Source organism: Malania oleifera, chromosome 12 (genome assembly GCF_029873635.1).
Source record: "Malania oleifera isolate guangnan ecotype guangnan chromosome 12, ASM2987363v1, whole genome shotgun sequence".
Lineage (NCBI taxonomy): Eukaryota > Viridiplantae > Streptophyta > Magnoliopsida > Santalales > Ximeniaceae > Malania > Malania oleifera.
In genome coordinates, this window is record NC_080428.1 from 87,995,467 (window position 1) to 88,012,733 (window position 17,267).

Consider the following 17,267-nt stretch of genomic DNA (forward strand, 5'->3'; position numbering starts at 1 on the left):
GGAGGGGGAATAAAGGGGTTAGGATAGAGCTAAAATAACTTAACAGAAGATAGTAAAGATTTGATGTCCCTAAATCTGTCAAAAGAAATGGTCTATAAAAAAGAATTCATATAACCAAACCTACTTAGTGAGACATAAGACTTGGTTTTGTTATTGTTGTGTTTATATTTTTTATTATTTTAATGATTATTTGATAAAAAGATAAAATAAACAATTTTCAAAACTTTAACTTATTTAAATTTTACAAAATCATAAAGTCAAGCTAATTGGCTTTTGACATTTAGTTTAAATTTTATTTTTAACTTTTATTTATGACATATTTTCATAATTTTTCACATTTAATACTAGATGAACCCCTTGTTATTTTTTATTGAAAAGTCCAATAATAAAATAATAAAACTAACATGCATGCATATTTTGACTTGTTTTGTCGCTACGGAACAATAAATGAGAAACTGAAATAGAAATTATACAAAATGACCATTAAATTTTTGGTTTAGCTAATGAATTTTCTTGTTAAAACAAAAAAAAAAAAGATTCTCTTTTGATTTGTTTCCTGGTCAACTCAGAGTCCACCAATTCATCAAACCAGGTATTGTATTTCTAAACAAAACCAAACCATTAGCCAAATTGAAGTCAACCCGTTACAGAACAAAACTACATACAAATTTGAAAACCAACATGTGAGAATGAATCTTATTAAAATCTTACATAAAATCTGAAAGTCCAGTTGAGATTTGAATTCTTAACGCCCAGGCACTATGAGTACGGGAAAAGAACTATCAATTGCGGTCCTATTTGTGTATAATAAATATGCCTCGATATTCCAGGACTAAACAAATTAGAATGTCCATCAAAATCCGCCAACGGAAAAAGATCCGCTTCAGCAAAAACGGTGGTCAAAAGAATGAATGTCTACATTTGGCTGCAACACTGATCAGAATGGGTTAAAAAGAAGATATGAACATCAAATGAAAAAACAAAAGAAAAAAGGAGAGGACCAGGAAACAAGGTAACTATGTGAACAAAGTCACAACGTCTCTACGATATCCTCTTACTATCAAAAGCCGTGGTACATTTTCCACCAACAGATCCATGTACTCCATGTAGAAGTAAGCTGGGTGGCTTAAAGGTGGTGGTGGCAGACTCACCAGTACAACTGCTGCCATTCTCGAGTATCTCAATATTGTTGAGTTCAGCTTCAAGGTCGTGTAAAGAAACTTCTCCACCTGCTGTTCATTCACCACCACAGGCTTCCCATCTGCCATTAGTGGTGTCCTCTCCCTCTCAGCCTTCTCCTTTATATCAGCCAAGTAATGGGCAATCCGTTGCTGAGCACCCATGAATGCCTCCACTGACTCGTCTGGCTGGGATCCACCCTCCACCTGAGCATCCCATGATTTCATTGTTATTACAATCACTTCAGCCTGCATTCGAAGATCATAAAGGAACTTCCTCACATCAGTCTTGAGCTCTTCCGCATCAGAATCCTCCTCTGCAATGCAAAACACCTGAATCTTACAACTCTCAAAGCTCTCTTTGGTAAGGAGAAGCTGAGAGAGTAGAAGCATTAGACCACCATCCCTCACAATCCAATACAGATCGATGGTGCCATACTGCTTTTGATATTCGTTTGGCCATTCATCGAGGCCCTTGACAATAACAACCGCCTTGTTGGCAACAATGCAATCATTTATTATTCCAACAAAGGTGGCTGGGATTTCACTTAAGTTTTCACGGCGCCATATTTCAGGGTATCGCATTACCACAATGTTGGGCTTGAGATTGCCAAGGCCCATGGTCTGGACAATGCCGCGGAATCCATCAGACATACTGGGGGCTACAACTATCTCTGCAACACCTTCGCAACGCTTGTAGTCAATGTAGGTACTGAGCTGTCTACAGGCAGCCTTGGCATCTTCTGCACACTCATGGTAGTCTCCATCTAGGATAGAGACAAAGATGGACATTCCACGGCCTTTTTTCTTCATGCAGTTGGCAAAATCTGCAAGTTTGGGATGGCAGGGTACATTCTCGGGCAGCTTGCCCCATGGTCGGCAGAAAATGAGAGGGATTGGGTACCAGTTCTTTGGGTGCACTTGGCTTGCTGCAAACATAAAGAAGCTGTCAATGACAAGAACATGGCAACCAAGCATACACTCAAAACTACAAAAAAACCTATACTGTAAATAAGCATGCCCATAAATTCAATTTTTTTATTACTAAACCACCCAAAAATAATAACCACTTCCACCAACCCCACCACCAACATAATGATGATCATGACAACAAGGATGATGGGGAAGATCAGACAAGGTAAACCAATTCAACTACCATTTATGTTCTGGGTTTCAAAGCACATATAATGAGCAGTTTGCCAGTTGCTATAAATTTGAGAACTGCAAATATACATGTCAACTTTCCTAGCTGTTTAACGTTGTTGACGGAATTTGAAAATTCTCTGCCACCACCCTAAGACCATCCTGTAAGATGCATAATTGGTCTGTCAATCCAAAACTAGCAGTTTATTAATTTACCAACAATGTATATTGCGTCTTAACAGTCCACTGGACATGCAGCCCAATCACATGTCGAGAGAAACAAATGATAACACTCACTACAAGGAATAAGATAATTTTTACCAAAATCTTAAATTGTTAGATTGTGGCCAACAATGTATATCAAATCTTAATACTCCCCCATATGTGCAACTTGATTACATGTAGAGAGATAAACAAATGATAATGAAACTCAATACATGGAATAAGATAATTTTTAACCACCATACAATATATGCGGGCAACATAACTAGAACCCAGGACCTCTTGGCAACTATGGCGCGTAGGTACCATATAGACTACAACTCACAAAAAAGCTTGAGCTATTAAGTTATGGGCAAACAATGTCTATCAAGCCCTCAATGCTTGCACATGCAGCTCAGTCTCTGTGGAGAGAGACATACGATAATAACATCCATTACAAGGAATAAAATAATTTTTAACCACCAAACAATAAACATGCGCAACGCTATTAGAACCCAGGACCTCTTGGCAACTTGGCTTTGATACCATGTTAGACTTAGGGCTGCAAACAAGCCAAACTGAGCCGAGCTTCGGCATGTTCGGGCTTGGATCGACGAAAAAAGAGATAAGCTCAGGCTCGGGCTTGGCTCGGCTTGGGTTGAGCTCAAAAAATCAGGCTCTAGCTCAGCGTGCCATTCAAATTATAGGCTCAGGCTCAGCTCAAGCACGACTTGGTTTCAAAGTAAACTGAAAGCCAGACCAAATTAAACCCAAGCTAAAACTAGTCTTAAAGTTAAATATTACACTCAAGCCAACCAATGGGATTAAGGATTTAAGCCCAGTAGACCAGCATGGAAGTAGGTCCACAACGGAGGGAGAGGGAGTGGAAGACCTATAATTGGTGAATGAGCATATATTGCAGGCTGAATTTTATAAGCAATAGAGGGAATGACTCTATTGCATTTCTGATGTGGGACAAGTATTAGTCCCCAAGAATGCAACTCTCTACCTCTCTTCCCCACTTTTATAAGTCTAAACTCAGTTTACATTTTCCAGATCCCACATCCCACATTGGAAGATGAATGTGTAATAGGTCTTCCCTTTTCCTATATAAGCCAAGTTCATATTCAATTGATTATTATTATTATTATTAATGGATTTATCTATCATTTTTCTAATTTGTATAAGAAAGTAATAGCTAAATCAGCAACTTTAATAAATAAAATATTTGTAAAATATTGAAACTGAAATTGAGCTCTAATCGAGCCTGTTCCCAAGCTAAAATGAGCCGAGCCTGTATGTGTTCACGCTTGGCTAACTTATGAAACAAGCTCGAACGAGCTCTTACCGAGTTGCTCACGAGCGGTTTGGTTCGTTTGCAGCCCTAGTTGGACTACCACTTTATTCATAAAAGCTTAAGTTGTTAGGTTGCGAGTACGATGCATATCAAGCTTTAACAATCAAATCTACACATTCAATATGGGAGACTGGATATAAATAGTGCATACTGGAAACAGTAAAGACAGTAGAAAACTGTAAGAACGGTTAAGGACAACAAAGAATTTAATTGACATGCTCTAAGAAATAAAGTCAGGAGTCAAACAACACCAAAATCTCCTCCACAACAACACAGAACTACCATCTCTATCAAGACCCTAAAAACTAATTACGAAATTCCTGTAACGCTCATGCACCCCTCAAGAAGCCCATTGAAAACCATCCTCCAACCACGAGAAACAGAAAATCAACCCATCACCCTTAAGCAACTAGAATCCCATGACACCAGAAAAACCTACTCTATCCATCAACTTAAATTCTGTAATAACCGGTGGTCTCACATGGTACTACAGAAGATAAAGAAACTAAACAAAACACATGCCAAGTATCAAGCCATGGCTCTTACTGTTCATGAATTTATATGGTTGAAGATTTTAGTGCATGGGGACTTCCTGTAATCAAGCCTATAGAGATTAATGTGATGATTAGGTTACAAAATATATAGCCAATAAGTCTCTCCCTCAATGAGCCATGACAAACTCCCATAAGCCTTAACCCCATAATTCTGAAACCTTGTGATCCTCCTTATTTGATTCCTGCCCAAATTCTTACCCAATTGATACTTAAATCTGAATTTAGATCAGAGTGCATGACAACAACAGGAGCTCAGGGAATTTACTCATATCATCAAAGCAGGCTGAAAAATCTTACAGCTGGAGAAATGCTTTGGATCGAACATGATGAGAATTATGGAAAAATCTGGAGAAAGGTTGTCTTTCTTGGCTTTTGGGTGAATGGGGCTATTTGGTTAAATGACCAATTTCAGCAGTTTTGGTCAAAAAAATCAGATTATCTATGGATTAAAAAGTTGAGATTTCAAAATGGGGTATTCCCATGGTAGGCCTATAAAAGGTGGAGATAACCTATTCTTTTATTGTGAGAAGAAAAGTTCTGGGTTGTCAATGTCCAGGCCTTCCTTTACTAAGGCAGTCCAATACTTTCTTAAGCCCAAAATGAGGTATGGGGCTGCAGTTAAAGTGTTAAATATTTGGACTCCTAAATTGAAGCCCAATATTAAGGATCACTAAGAAAATGGAACAGGGAAATTGAGATTGACACTCTTCGATGCACAGAGCTAGAGGGGGCGATGCCAGGGATAGTCAAAGAGGAGGTGCAGAGGATGATGCACTGGAAGAGAATTTGGGGAATAATTGTGAAGTTTCTGGTCTCCATCTTGAATAGCAAAATTCGGGTTTCTGACAAGGGGAATGTGCAAAGGAAGTTTCTGACAATGGTGAAGCCGGCAAACCTTTAGACCAGGATAAAGTATGAAGCGAAGTCGATGAGATGAGTATTCATATGGAAAGCTGAGCTGAATGCAGAAGGTATGGAGGAGACATAGGGAAGTGAAGGGTTAAATTCCTCATCTTACAACGTGTACAGGGAGGAGGAGGAAGATGAGTGAATTGGAAACAAAATTATTGCTGGAACAGTTAATTGAAACCCATAGCTTCAGAGACTAATTTTATAGAAATGGAAATGTTAAGACATAATGATGAGGCAACAAGCTTGGATACTGTCAATTTGGGGAGTGTGATTTATTCTTTCAGGAAGGAGGGCTACCGGACTATGATGGGGCTCTGAAAATGTGCAGGCGCTCGCCATTTGAAGGAAGCTATGCAGGCCATCTAAATCTCAAGTGATTCACAATAAGATAGCTCAAGGGGTTTCTAAGCCTTTAAAAGGGATTCTTCCATTCAAGTTAATGAACCTAATTTGTTGAATATTTCTCTGTGCTGGAATGAGAGAGCTAAAGGGGGAAAGGATATTACCTTCTGTCCTTCACGGAGTGAGAGAGACAGTTGAGATTGGAAGGCCTTTTTAGATGAGATAAGGTTTAAACTGGTAAGTATTTTAGGAAAGGAGGTTAGAATGGCTCTTTTGCCTTAGACTTGTGAAAAGAGAAAACCAGGGCTCAGAAAGTGTTGATTAGAAACCTTAGTTATGGAAGGGGGAAGGATAGTTAATATAGGAAGTTAGAGTTGGAATGATAGAAAGTTAGGCAATTTAGAAACTAGGGTTTGGTTCAAGACTTGAAGGTCAGATACACCCTTGATGTTTCACTTTTATAGGAAACTAAGTTGGAATGTGTGGATGGGAGTATTATTAGGAAGATTTGGCCAGGCAAAGGAAAAGATTGTTGTTGTTGTTATTGGTGTTTTTGTGTTTTTTTTTTTTTCCCAATCTTCTCAAGCGGCAACAAAGGTATTTTGGTGCGCACAAGGGTGGGTAGGTGGACTTTATTAGGGGTTCTTTTCCTTGCATATTTTGTTGAAGGTTAGGAGGAGTGGGAAGCAGCGGTCTACTTCGGTCTATGGTCCTTCTACGCGTACCTATAGGTCCCAGTTTTGGGAGGAATTGGAGGCTGTAATTAGTAGGGGATGGCTGAAGTAGTTAGATTTTCACCAGGGAAAAAAAAAAAGAAAAGAAAAAATGGCAGATTTTCTTCTAGTATGCAGTGTTATGATGATTTTTTTCATTAAAGACTGTGGTCTGGGAGAGATCCAATTGCATAATAATATGTTATTTGCTCGGGGAGAGGAGAGGCAAGACTGGTGGCCAGTCGGCTACGTCAATGTCTTTTTACTAATGATTGGAAGGATGAGTTTCTTGATGTCACTCAAGAGACTATAGCTAGACCTCTTTTTGATCATTTTCCTAGTAAGTTGAAGTCTAGAAAGGTTAGGTGGAGTCCTACACCTTCTAACTTTGAGATATTTGGTTGCACTATCATGGTATTTGCAATTTAGTTAAGAAGCCTTGGAGTAGGTGTGAGGTTGTTGGTTGGGAGGGTTTAAGATTTATGAAGAAGCTAATGGGGATTAAAGAGGTTTTAAAAATTGGAACCTAAGAGGCAGGTGTTAGAGTGAAAAAAGTAAGTATTTCGAATGGATGGAATGTGCTTGATAGCAAGGAAATTGAGGAGGAGCTTACAAGAGAGGAGGAAGTCAAAAGAATGAAATTGAAGAAATGTGTTAAGAGAGTGTACTTTAGAAGGAAGTTAGAAGTTGGATGAAAAAAAAAAAATAAATGGACAAGGGAGAGAGTTGTAACTCAAAGTTTTCCAAATAAAAGGAATGAAGAAAAAGGTAAAGGCAGACCAAAAAATCCCATAAGGTGGCAAATGGGCAAACAGGGCATAATATATTATGGAAATGGAGTTGAGTCTGGAGAATCAGTGACTGATGTTAGGTTGATAGCAGAGGAGGCCACTGATTTCTTTACAAATTGTTTAGGGATTGTAACTCAATTTTTGTTTTCAATAGGTGGCCACTGGACAAATGTGGCAACAATTATATTATGGAAATAGAGTAGAGGTCTGGAGAATTATCGACCGATGTTAGGATGGTAGCAGAGGAGGCCACTGATTTCTTTAAAAATTTGTTTATTGAGGAAGGATTTAGATAGGACAATGATTGAAGGGTTGGATAAGGGACCTATTTCGTATACACTGATGTCTTGGTTGGAAAGGATTTTTGATGTGGAGGAAGTTATGGCAGCAGTGTTTAATCTAGAGAGTGCTAAGGCTACAAGACCAGATAGTTTCAACATTGCTTTCTTCTTTTTCTTCAGGTGTGTTGAGAAGTGGTGGGGGGATTTAATGAAGGTTCTTTACGATTTTTCATGGGAATGGTAAATTGGGGAAGAGTGTTAACTCTACTTTCATTACCTTAGAGCCCAAGAAGAGTAGGTTAACTAAGGTTTATGAGTTTTGGCCAATCAGTTTAGTAACAAAGTGTTTATAAGATCATTTCTAAGGTTCTTGCCGATGGTTGAGCGATAGGTTGGTTGGGAGGAGCTCTGTTATCTTTGGGAGGTGGAATTTATCTCATACAAGCCAGCCTCGCTACAACTATATGTTTTTTTCATCTCTTTTTAGGATTGTGCCAGGGGAACCTAATAAGCTTGAGATAGTTATGAGGGATTTTCTATGATCAGGTGCGGGGGAGATGAGAGATCATTTGGTTAAGCGGAAGGTGGTTTGTAGGTTAAAGGAAGGAGGAGGGTTGGCTCATAGGAATGTGGTGTCGAAAAAAAACTGTCCTTTTGGCTAAATGGTTAGTTTCCTTTGGAGGTGAATTCCTTTTGGGACAAAGTAATAATAAGTAAATATGGCATTCAAGATAATGGATGGGAAGCTGATTTGGGCTTAAGAAATTCTTCAGTCCTTGGATGTTCATAAGGCAGGTGTACCCTTCTTTTTCTTAACCAAAGTTCCACTTGTGTAGAGGTAATCATATTAGCTTTTGTTCCTTTGCATTTTTTTGTGTCTGTTTGGGTGGGGTGTGTGTTATTTTGTTCCTTTGCTTGTTTATATTGCCTTATGAGGGATTTAAATGATTGAAAGGAAGAGGACTTGCTTCTTTGATCATTGTGCTGGAGGGCTGCCATTAAATATTTGATAGGAGTGACGGTAGAGTTTGGTCCTTGAACTCGTCCAGAGATTATTTGTATAAAATTTTCTTTTCTCACCTCACTAAAGTTGATGTAATTTTTCCTCTCTCTGGCGAATTTGAGAGGCTAAAGTTCCTTCTATGATAAAAGTGTTTGTTTAGCTGGTGGTACTTAATAGAGTAAACACTAACAACCTGCTGCAGGGTAGGAGGCCTTCTGAGCTCTAAATCTTTGTCTCCTAATGTTTCTTATGTGTCGAAGTAGCTTGGAGGATGTGTCATTTTTTTTTTACATGTTCATTACCAAGGGCTTGTGGAATACTCTTTTTTGACTGCTTGGTGAACTGTGAGTTTGTCCAAAGTCTGTGGAGGAGCTCTTGATTATTTCCTTCACTGGATTTGGGAAAGGCAAGGATGCCATGAGGCTGTGGAGGTGTGCTCTTTGTACTGTGCTATGGGGATTCTTTGGGACAAAGTGCGGTATTTGGCTTCTCTCTGGGATTAAGTGCTGTGCTATGGGGATTCTTTGGGACAAAGTGCGGTATTTGGCTTCTCTCTGGGATTAAGTGCAAACTGTTTTAAGAGCCATTTCAGGAGGTCAGAAATTGTATGGCTTCATTAAGTGGCAGTCATTTTTCAGCCAGCCATGATTTCCCAGACCCTTAAATATATAATTAAAGAGAGTACCCTATATATATGTACCTCTGATTTGCTAATATAATTGCACAACATCTGCATAGTACATGCCTTCCAACAATTCTTTTATTTTTTATTTTTTGATAGCAAAAGAAGCTTTATTAAAGATGGCAAGGAGCTACAGATACAATAAAGGAGAACAAAAAGTCCTTGTTGGCCTAACAAGGCTTAATCTCGTTTTGATAATGACAAACTAAGGAATCTAATTGTGCTATCAAGTGTACCTATAGGTGTTATAGCTTACAAGCACATTGAACGATGTAAAGCCATGAAGAACACAAGTAAAATGAAGAATGGCTATTGAATAAGAGCTTGGATGATGATCAAGCTTAAAGACAAAGACTTAGATAGTATTCCATGTTTATTGTAACATAAGTCTAATGTAAGTACTTCTCAAATTAGTATTTGTTTATGAAGCTCTTAGGATTAATTATTGGACCTAGAGATCTTTTCAAATACTTGGAAAATATTTTTACAAAGTCCAAATATCTTTTCAAAAGGATACAAATGAGTTTTGGAATCAAAAAGATAAAGAACACTGAATTTCAGGGTGTTTGGGCAACCAAGGCTTATGCTCAGTCGACCGAATGCAGGAACCTAAACAAACTGATTTGGCATCAGAGAGTTTGGGCGACCGAACCTATGGTTCAGTCGACCGAACAGCTACTGCCATTGTTAAAGTCTAGACAGTGTTGGTTTGGGTGACCGAACTGAGCGTTCAGTCGATTGAACGGGTTCAGGCGACCAAACGTAAAGTTCAGTCAACCGAAAGGCTACTGCTTGTTTTGAGATTCATGATTTTAATTGGTTCGGGAGACCGAACTCCCAGTTCAGTCAACCAAAGTGCACGATATGTTCTGCGAACAGCGCGATAGCTTTCCGATTTTGAAATATGTTGTTACCAAAACTTGCACAAATCATTTTAGGGCAACCATATAGCATGCAAATACAATGATTTCTACTTTAAAAAACCGCTGTGCACTGTTCCTTTCTATGCAAATAATTTTCAGTTTTATACTTGAAGTTTCAAGTTTTCAAACCCAGAAAACCCTGCAAATCTCTTGAGCTTAGCAAATATATTTTGAGAGTATCATAGTGATTTTTACACATACAAATCTGCTCTATTGAGAGTGTTTTTCCTCGTACAAATTTGCTATTGATTTATTTGTAAACTGACGGTTCAGTTGTGAATCATTGGCAAGCAAGAGGGCCGTTCTTGCTTGAAAGGTGCTCCACCTATTGAATGGAGAGAGGTGCTCCACCTACTGAAAGGACAGAGGCGACTCGGCCTAGTGAAGGAGTGGGGTGCTCCGCCTATGCAAAGGAGAGAGGTAACTTCACCTACGTAAAGAAGAGAGGCGTCTCCGCCTATTGAAGGAGGCTTTTGTAAAGGCATCTCCGCCTACTAAAAGAGAAAGGTATCTCTGCCTAGAAGGAGGGATAGTAAAATCCTCACTGTGAGTTTCCGAACCTTCTAAAAAATACCGATGTCACTCTTTCCCTCATCTCCTTTACTTTTCATGCATATTTATTTTGAGATATATTTGCTGTGAATGCTATGAATGTTTTACGTTGAGTTGTGAATGCCATGAATGATTTGAATACCTATACCAATCAAACTCTGCTGTAGCTATGGATTTAAATTAAATTTAATCTGCTGGAATTGTTTGTATTGATTCATTAATTACTCAAATTCTAACATCAACCTTTCTTTGGCTGAACATAGTGTTATAAATATTAATCTTCTGAAAATATTGTAAATCTTGTGATTTGGTTTCATATTTAGGAATATCAATATTGGTATAGTTGTTTGCTGGAAATAGTGTTGCAGTGATCAGAATATTTAGATCACTTGTGAAAAACAAATTAAGATAAATTGGTTAAACTTCTGCACGTTAAATTTTAAAATACCCAATTGACCCCCCTCTTGGGATAACACCTTAACTTATAGTCCTTCCCCAAGAAAACATACAACAACAACAAAAACCCAAGCCTGAAGTTCCACTAAATGGGATTGCCAACATGAATCTTTTTCCACCAATTTAAACAATTGTGAGCAATTTCCTCCAACAATTTCAGGGCTACTAAAAATTCTTATTATCCCATTCCAAGTTATTTTAGGTCTACCCTACCACTTTTACCGCCCCTAACGGTAAGTGAATCATTCCTCCTCTTGGTGCACTATTTGGCCAACATTGTAGATGCTCAAACTCTAAAAGCTGCCCCTTCCTTATCTTTAGAGCTACACCTAACTTAACGGGAATATGTTCAATCCTTAATTTATCTTTTACCATTGTACCACTCATTCACCTTAGCATTCTAAATTTGGAAACTTTTACCTATTGGATATGTTGTTCCTTAGTTGCTCATCATTTTGATCTGTAGCAACCAAATTTTCACTCTAACTGCATTTTTTTCAACATTAGCTATCATTTTTTTTAAGCAAAAGAAAATATTTCATTAGAAAGAAGAATTTACAAAAGGGAGAATAATACATCTCCAATCAAAATTCTGAAAAAAGTCCAGAAAGAAAAGAACTGAAAACCCAAAAAAAAAAAAAAATACTTTGAAATATCAAAGCAAAAAATTCCTCCAATATCGCTGAATTTCCAAAAAGCTCGCTCCCTTAAAGCATCCAGAGCGAACACACCATAAAGGCCAAATAATATATTCAAGTTTCTAATTATGTTATGTCTATATATTCAAGTTCCTCTTATTAATATACAGTAAAAGAGAGCCTAGAAACAAGCATAACCATCTATATAATATTCAATGAATCCATTGGCCAGATAAAATATTTCCAGATGTCATATTAATACAACAACAACAACAAAATCAAGCCTTAGTCCCACTAAGTGGGGTTGGCCATATGAATCATTTTCCACCAATTTATGCGATCATGTACCATTTCTTTCGATAGATTCAAGGATATTAAATCCTTACTCACTATCTCCTCCAAAGTTATTTTAGGTCTACCCCTACCCCTTCTACTGCCTCTCACGGTAACTAAGTCACTCTTTCTTACAGGTGCACTATAAGGCCTACATTGCAAGTGTCCATACCATCTGAGTCGTCACTCCCTTATCTTATCTTCTATAGGAGCTACACCTAACTTACCATGAATATGTTCATTCCTTAATTTATCTTTCAATGTTTTATCACTCATCCATCTAAGCATCCTCATCTCGGCAACTTTTACTTTTTGGATATTATGTTTCTTCGTCGCCCAACATTCCGATCCATATAGCATAACTGGTCTTATAGCTGTCCTATAAAACTTCCCTTTCAATTTTAAGGGTATTCTACAATCACATAGCACACTTGAAGCACTTCTCCATTTTACCCAACCTACTTTAACTCTATGCATTACATCATCTTCAATTTCTCCTTCAGCTTGCATAATAGATCTAAGGTATCGAAATCTACAAGTGTTATTTATTTCTTCATCATCAAGTTTAACTTTGTCTCCAATATTCCTCCTATCATTACTAAAATTACATCTCATATATTTTGTTTTATTTCTATTTATCTTAAAGCCTCTAGATTCCAAAACTTCTCTCCATAATTCTAACTCAGCCTCTACTCCATTCCTAGTTTTGTCAATTAATACAATATCATCTGCAAACAACATACACCATGGAACCTCCTTTTGAATACTCTTAGTCAATTGGTCCATCACTAAAGCAAAAAGATAAGGACTCAAAGCAGATCCTTGATGTACACCTATGGTAATTGGAAATTCTCTAATTTCTCCATCTATAGTCTTTACACTAGTCATTACTCCATCGTACATATCCTTAATGACATCGGTATACCTACAACATACACCCTTTTTTTCTAAAACCTACCATAGAACTTCCCTAGGTATCCTATCATATGCTTTCTCAGGGTCAATAAATATCATATGCAAGTCCCTCTTCTTTTCCCTAAACTTTTCTATTAATCTTCTTAAAAAATAAATAGCTTCCGTGGTAGTTCTCCCAGGCATAAAACCAAATTGATTTTCTGGGATCTTCGTTTCTAACCTTAATCTTTGTTCAAATACTCTTTCCCATAGTTTCATCGTGTGACTCGTAAGTTTTAATTCCACGATAGTTATTACAATTTTGAATATCTCATTTATTTTTGTATATAGGTATTAAAGTGTTTTTCCTCCATTCATCTGGCATTTTCTTAGTTTTTACAATTGTATTAAATAAATTAGTCAACCATATAATTCCTTTATCACCCAAGCATTTCCAAACTTCAATTGGGATGTTATCTGGTCCTATGGCTTTCCCATTTTTTATCTTTTTTAGTGCAAACTTAACTTCGTTAACTCTAATTTTGCGAATAAATCTTATATTTTTAGTCTTTTCCTCATTTGACAATTCTAAGTTTAAGTCTTCTATTTGGTTTTCGTTAAACAACTTACTAAAGTAACTTCGCCATCTTTCTTTAATATCTTCGTCCTTAACCAAGACAATATCATCCTCACTTTTTATGCGTTTTACATTTCCTAAGTCTTTGCTCTTCCTTTCTCTAGCTTTAGCAAGTTTAAATATATCTCTTTCCCCTTCTTTTGTACCTAATCTATCATACAAACTATTAAATGATCTATATTTAGCTTCACTAACGGCCCTTTTTGCATCTTTTCTTGCCTCCTTATATTTTTCAAAGTTATCTCTATTTCTACATTTTTGTCACATTTTATACCAAATTCTTTTTGTCTTTATGATTTTTTGTACATCTTTATCCCACCACCAACTTTATTTGCTATTCGAGAATCTTCCCCTTGATTCACCTAAAATCTCTTTTGTTATCTTTTTAATAGAGCTAGCTAATCTATTCCAAAGAGTATTTGTATCCATCCCATCCTCTAAGGTCCAATCCCCATCTTTGATCATCTTATTTTAAATTTTATTACATTTTCTCCTTTTAGGTTCCACCATCTAGTTCTCCTACCCTGGTTTATTTTATCCTTTTTCTTCCATTTTTTAATACATATATCTAACACTACGACTCTATGTTGTGTGGTTAAGCTTTCACCTGGAATAACTTTACAATCCTTGCATGATAAACAATCTACCCTCCTAGTTAAAAAAAAAATCTATTTGACTTCTATTTTGTCCACTTTTAAAGGTTATTAAGTGTTCTTCTCTCTTCTTAAAGCAAGTATTCATTATACTAAAATCATATGACATAACAAAGTCTAAGATCATCTCCCCAGACTCATAGCAAAGTATTCATTGTTGTTGTTGTTTTGTTGTGTTGTATATCAATACAAGTTACTGCATCCACAGGTAGATGTCATCATTCAGATCTAAACTTCACAAACAGTTACGAACAAAATCAAGCACAATCATCAGCCCAAATACTTTATAAAACACCAAACGGTAACGAGCAAAACAAATTCCAACAAAAGCATCAAATAATGATTGGCCATAACAACTTCATGACATGCAGGCAACAAATTCAGAAAAACTAGAATGTCAGAAATACCGATTCAATCAACAAAACCCACATTATTTAGTATAAGAAATTCGATTAAAAGATAGCACTCCTAGAAAGCTATCTGACACTACAATTTTTTTCAGTATCAGCATCATATACCTCCCAATGATCGAAGACTGCGGAGAGCTAGCTGGAAATATGCACTCTTGAAACCATCCCCCCAGTCGCCAGCCTTTCCTTTAATGCTTACATAATAATATATAAGGCTTGCAAGGGCTAAAGATACTACTGTGAATGACCAAGAGATCAAGAACATGATCACTGCAGGTGCACAAAAGCAACAGGTAAACTTAATTGTAGAGGTTCAGATGTATGCATACTCATACGAACACAAAAGATAATGGATCTAGGGCATATGAGTTGATTAGTATCTGAAGAGAATATGTTATTTTAGTAATGAGGTTGTCTTAATGGGGGTATTTTTGTCCTTAAGACTTTATTATTATTAAGAGTATATAAAAGGGGCAAACCTAGAACTGTACGCAAACTCTAGGAAACTGCCGCTCAATTTTATTTTCTTTTTATCTTCTCCTTTCTCTTTTCTCCTCTTCTTCTCTCCTCCATGTCCAATTACAACATGGTATCAGAGCATTGATCTCCTTCAAATCTGATTTATCTGAATCGGTTTTGATACTCTGTTTTTCATTTTTTTATCTTTCCCTAATCAGTCCTCAAATCCTATTTTCAGATTCGTTTGAGTTGTTTAAGGATACGCTTCCTCTGGGTTAGGTTGGCAGTTATATTCTGTTTCTAGTATGCTGCTGTTCCTCTGTCGCTGTTTGTGGTTTGATGATGATGCTGTTTTTGGTGTTGTGTTCATGATTGTTTGCTTGCAATCTTGTACCTATTGCTGGTTGGGTAATTGGTGTTCATATGCTCATTCCCTGCTCTTTTCTTCATTCATTTCCAGTTGCTGCCAGCCATAATGGCTGGAGCTGCTGCAAGGTTGTTTATTAAATGCCTGCTGTACTTTGCTGTGGTCTGCCCTGTTCTTGGTGGTTAAGTGATTCATCCTAGGTTATTGTAATCTTAATTCTGTAGTCATAGCTGTTTCTTGAAGTTCTGGATTTTGGGGAGTCTGAAGTGTTGTAACTTCTGGATTTTGGACTCCTGAAAGTGCTGTTTAGTACTGCCTAACTTCTTCTCAAGCTCCTTCCCGCAAGGATTCAACCATGGATACTACCTTAACTGTAGTTGGGGATGACTTGGAGGATGAGGTTTGGATTGTGGTCATGGAAGCGGTTGTGTATTAAAGGGAACATTTTGTCATGGCAATTCTCATATCTGCACACATTGTGGCAAGGAAAATCATACCATTGATTGTTGTTGGGATGTCCTTGGGAAACCAACTTGGGCCAATTAGTCTCTTATGAGTACTTCAAACGCACCCAGTCACTCCACTAGGAAGTTGAGTACATCATTCACCATGACTTGGGAAAAGTTCAACAATATTTTTCTTGCATGGTTCAAAAACTCCAAACTCAATCTTTTACATTTAGTGCTACTAGCCCATTCAGGTACAATCAGGCTTCTTGCCTCTTCACCCTCCTCAACTTGGGTTATAGATTTTGTGACACAATCAACAGTCTTTATTTAATTTTCTGCTTATATCAAGTGTTGCTATTTATGGGTGCTAGGGGTATTTACGTAATTTCTGAAATTTGAGGTTCATTTTGGTCAAATTAGCTTTGGGGTTTTGTTGTAACATTCAAGGAGTGATTTTATGAGAATTTTTTTTTGGTGGGGCTTTAGAAGATAGGCAGCTTATAGAGAGGGTTACGTGAAAAATAGGAGTTGGCTTCTCTTAGAAGCTTCAAGCCTAGTACAAATAGGAGTTTTCAGCCACATTTCTAAGAGGTTTTTTGGCAATTTATCTTTAAGAAGATTTTTATTGAGAGCTCAGCTCCAAACCACTTAGGGTTGTGAAAATTTGGAGGCTAAGGTTTTGAGGATTTGATCCTGTGGTGCATACCAATCCTTCCATTGCAGCTAAAGGGGCGAGAGGCTAGCAAAAAGTTGCTCTTACCGTTATGAAAGTGTCAAAACAGGTATTGATTTGAGGATTAAGTTTCTGTTGTTACTTAAAATTGTCTTATTTGCAAATTTGCATAACATAAATTCACAGCAGTCATCCTTCTATTATTTTATGCATTTTGTAGTCATTTGAATTAAGAAAAGTTGCTAAAATACTGTCTTAAAATCTCAGTCTTTATTTCTGAGTTCCTCGTTCTATTTCTACACCTATTTGCATCAAATACATATCAGAGCAAGTTCAATCTTGTGGGTTCATGGCTGCAAAGAGTGGAAGAGGAAATAGGGGCCAGAGTGGTAGATACATAACGGTCGAGATGTTTCAAGAGCTGCAGGAACAACATAGACTACTTAATTAGCTTGTTACACAATCTATGTGTAATTGAAGCCATTGAAATGATGGCGATTATGAGCAAGAAATGAAATAAATGAGCAATCTGAGGCTGAAAGTGACAGCTCTATTGATGATAGGAGTTCTGAAAGTGAAACCCCTACTCAAAAAAATGAAAGGCCTGTAAGATGTGAAGATCGCATTGCATGTGCTCGACAAAATTCCAAAGAGTATGATGTACAA

At 37.2% G+C, this 17,267-nt stretch overlaps 1 protein-coding gene across 7 annotated transcripts in view; it reads right to left on the reverse strand.

Annotated features, from left to right (window-relative positions):
• Window positions 1-682: 682 nt before the first annotated feature.
• LOC131144471 (cation-chloride cotransporter 1) overlaps window positions 683-17,267 on the reverse strand; it is a 131,885-nt gene continuing 115,300 nt past the window's right edge. For 4 of the 7 annotated variants that reach the window (XM_058093142.1, XM_058093147.1, XM_058093145.1 and 1 more), the window contains 2 exons: window positions 14,762-14,923; window positions 683-2,107 (listed from right to left, as the gene is read on the reverse strand). In XM_058093142.1, the coding sequence (XP_057949125.1) occupies window positions 1,017-2,107; window positions 14,762-14,923 (1,253 nt within the window). In that variant the 3' untranslated portion in view covers window positions 683-1,016. The remainder of the gene's footprint in view (window positions 2,108-14,761; window positions 14,924-17,267) is intronic. The other 3 variants (XM_058093148.1, XM_058093146.1, XM_058093143.1) reach the window with 1 other exon arrangement.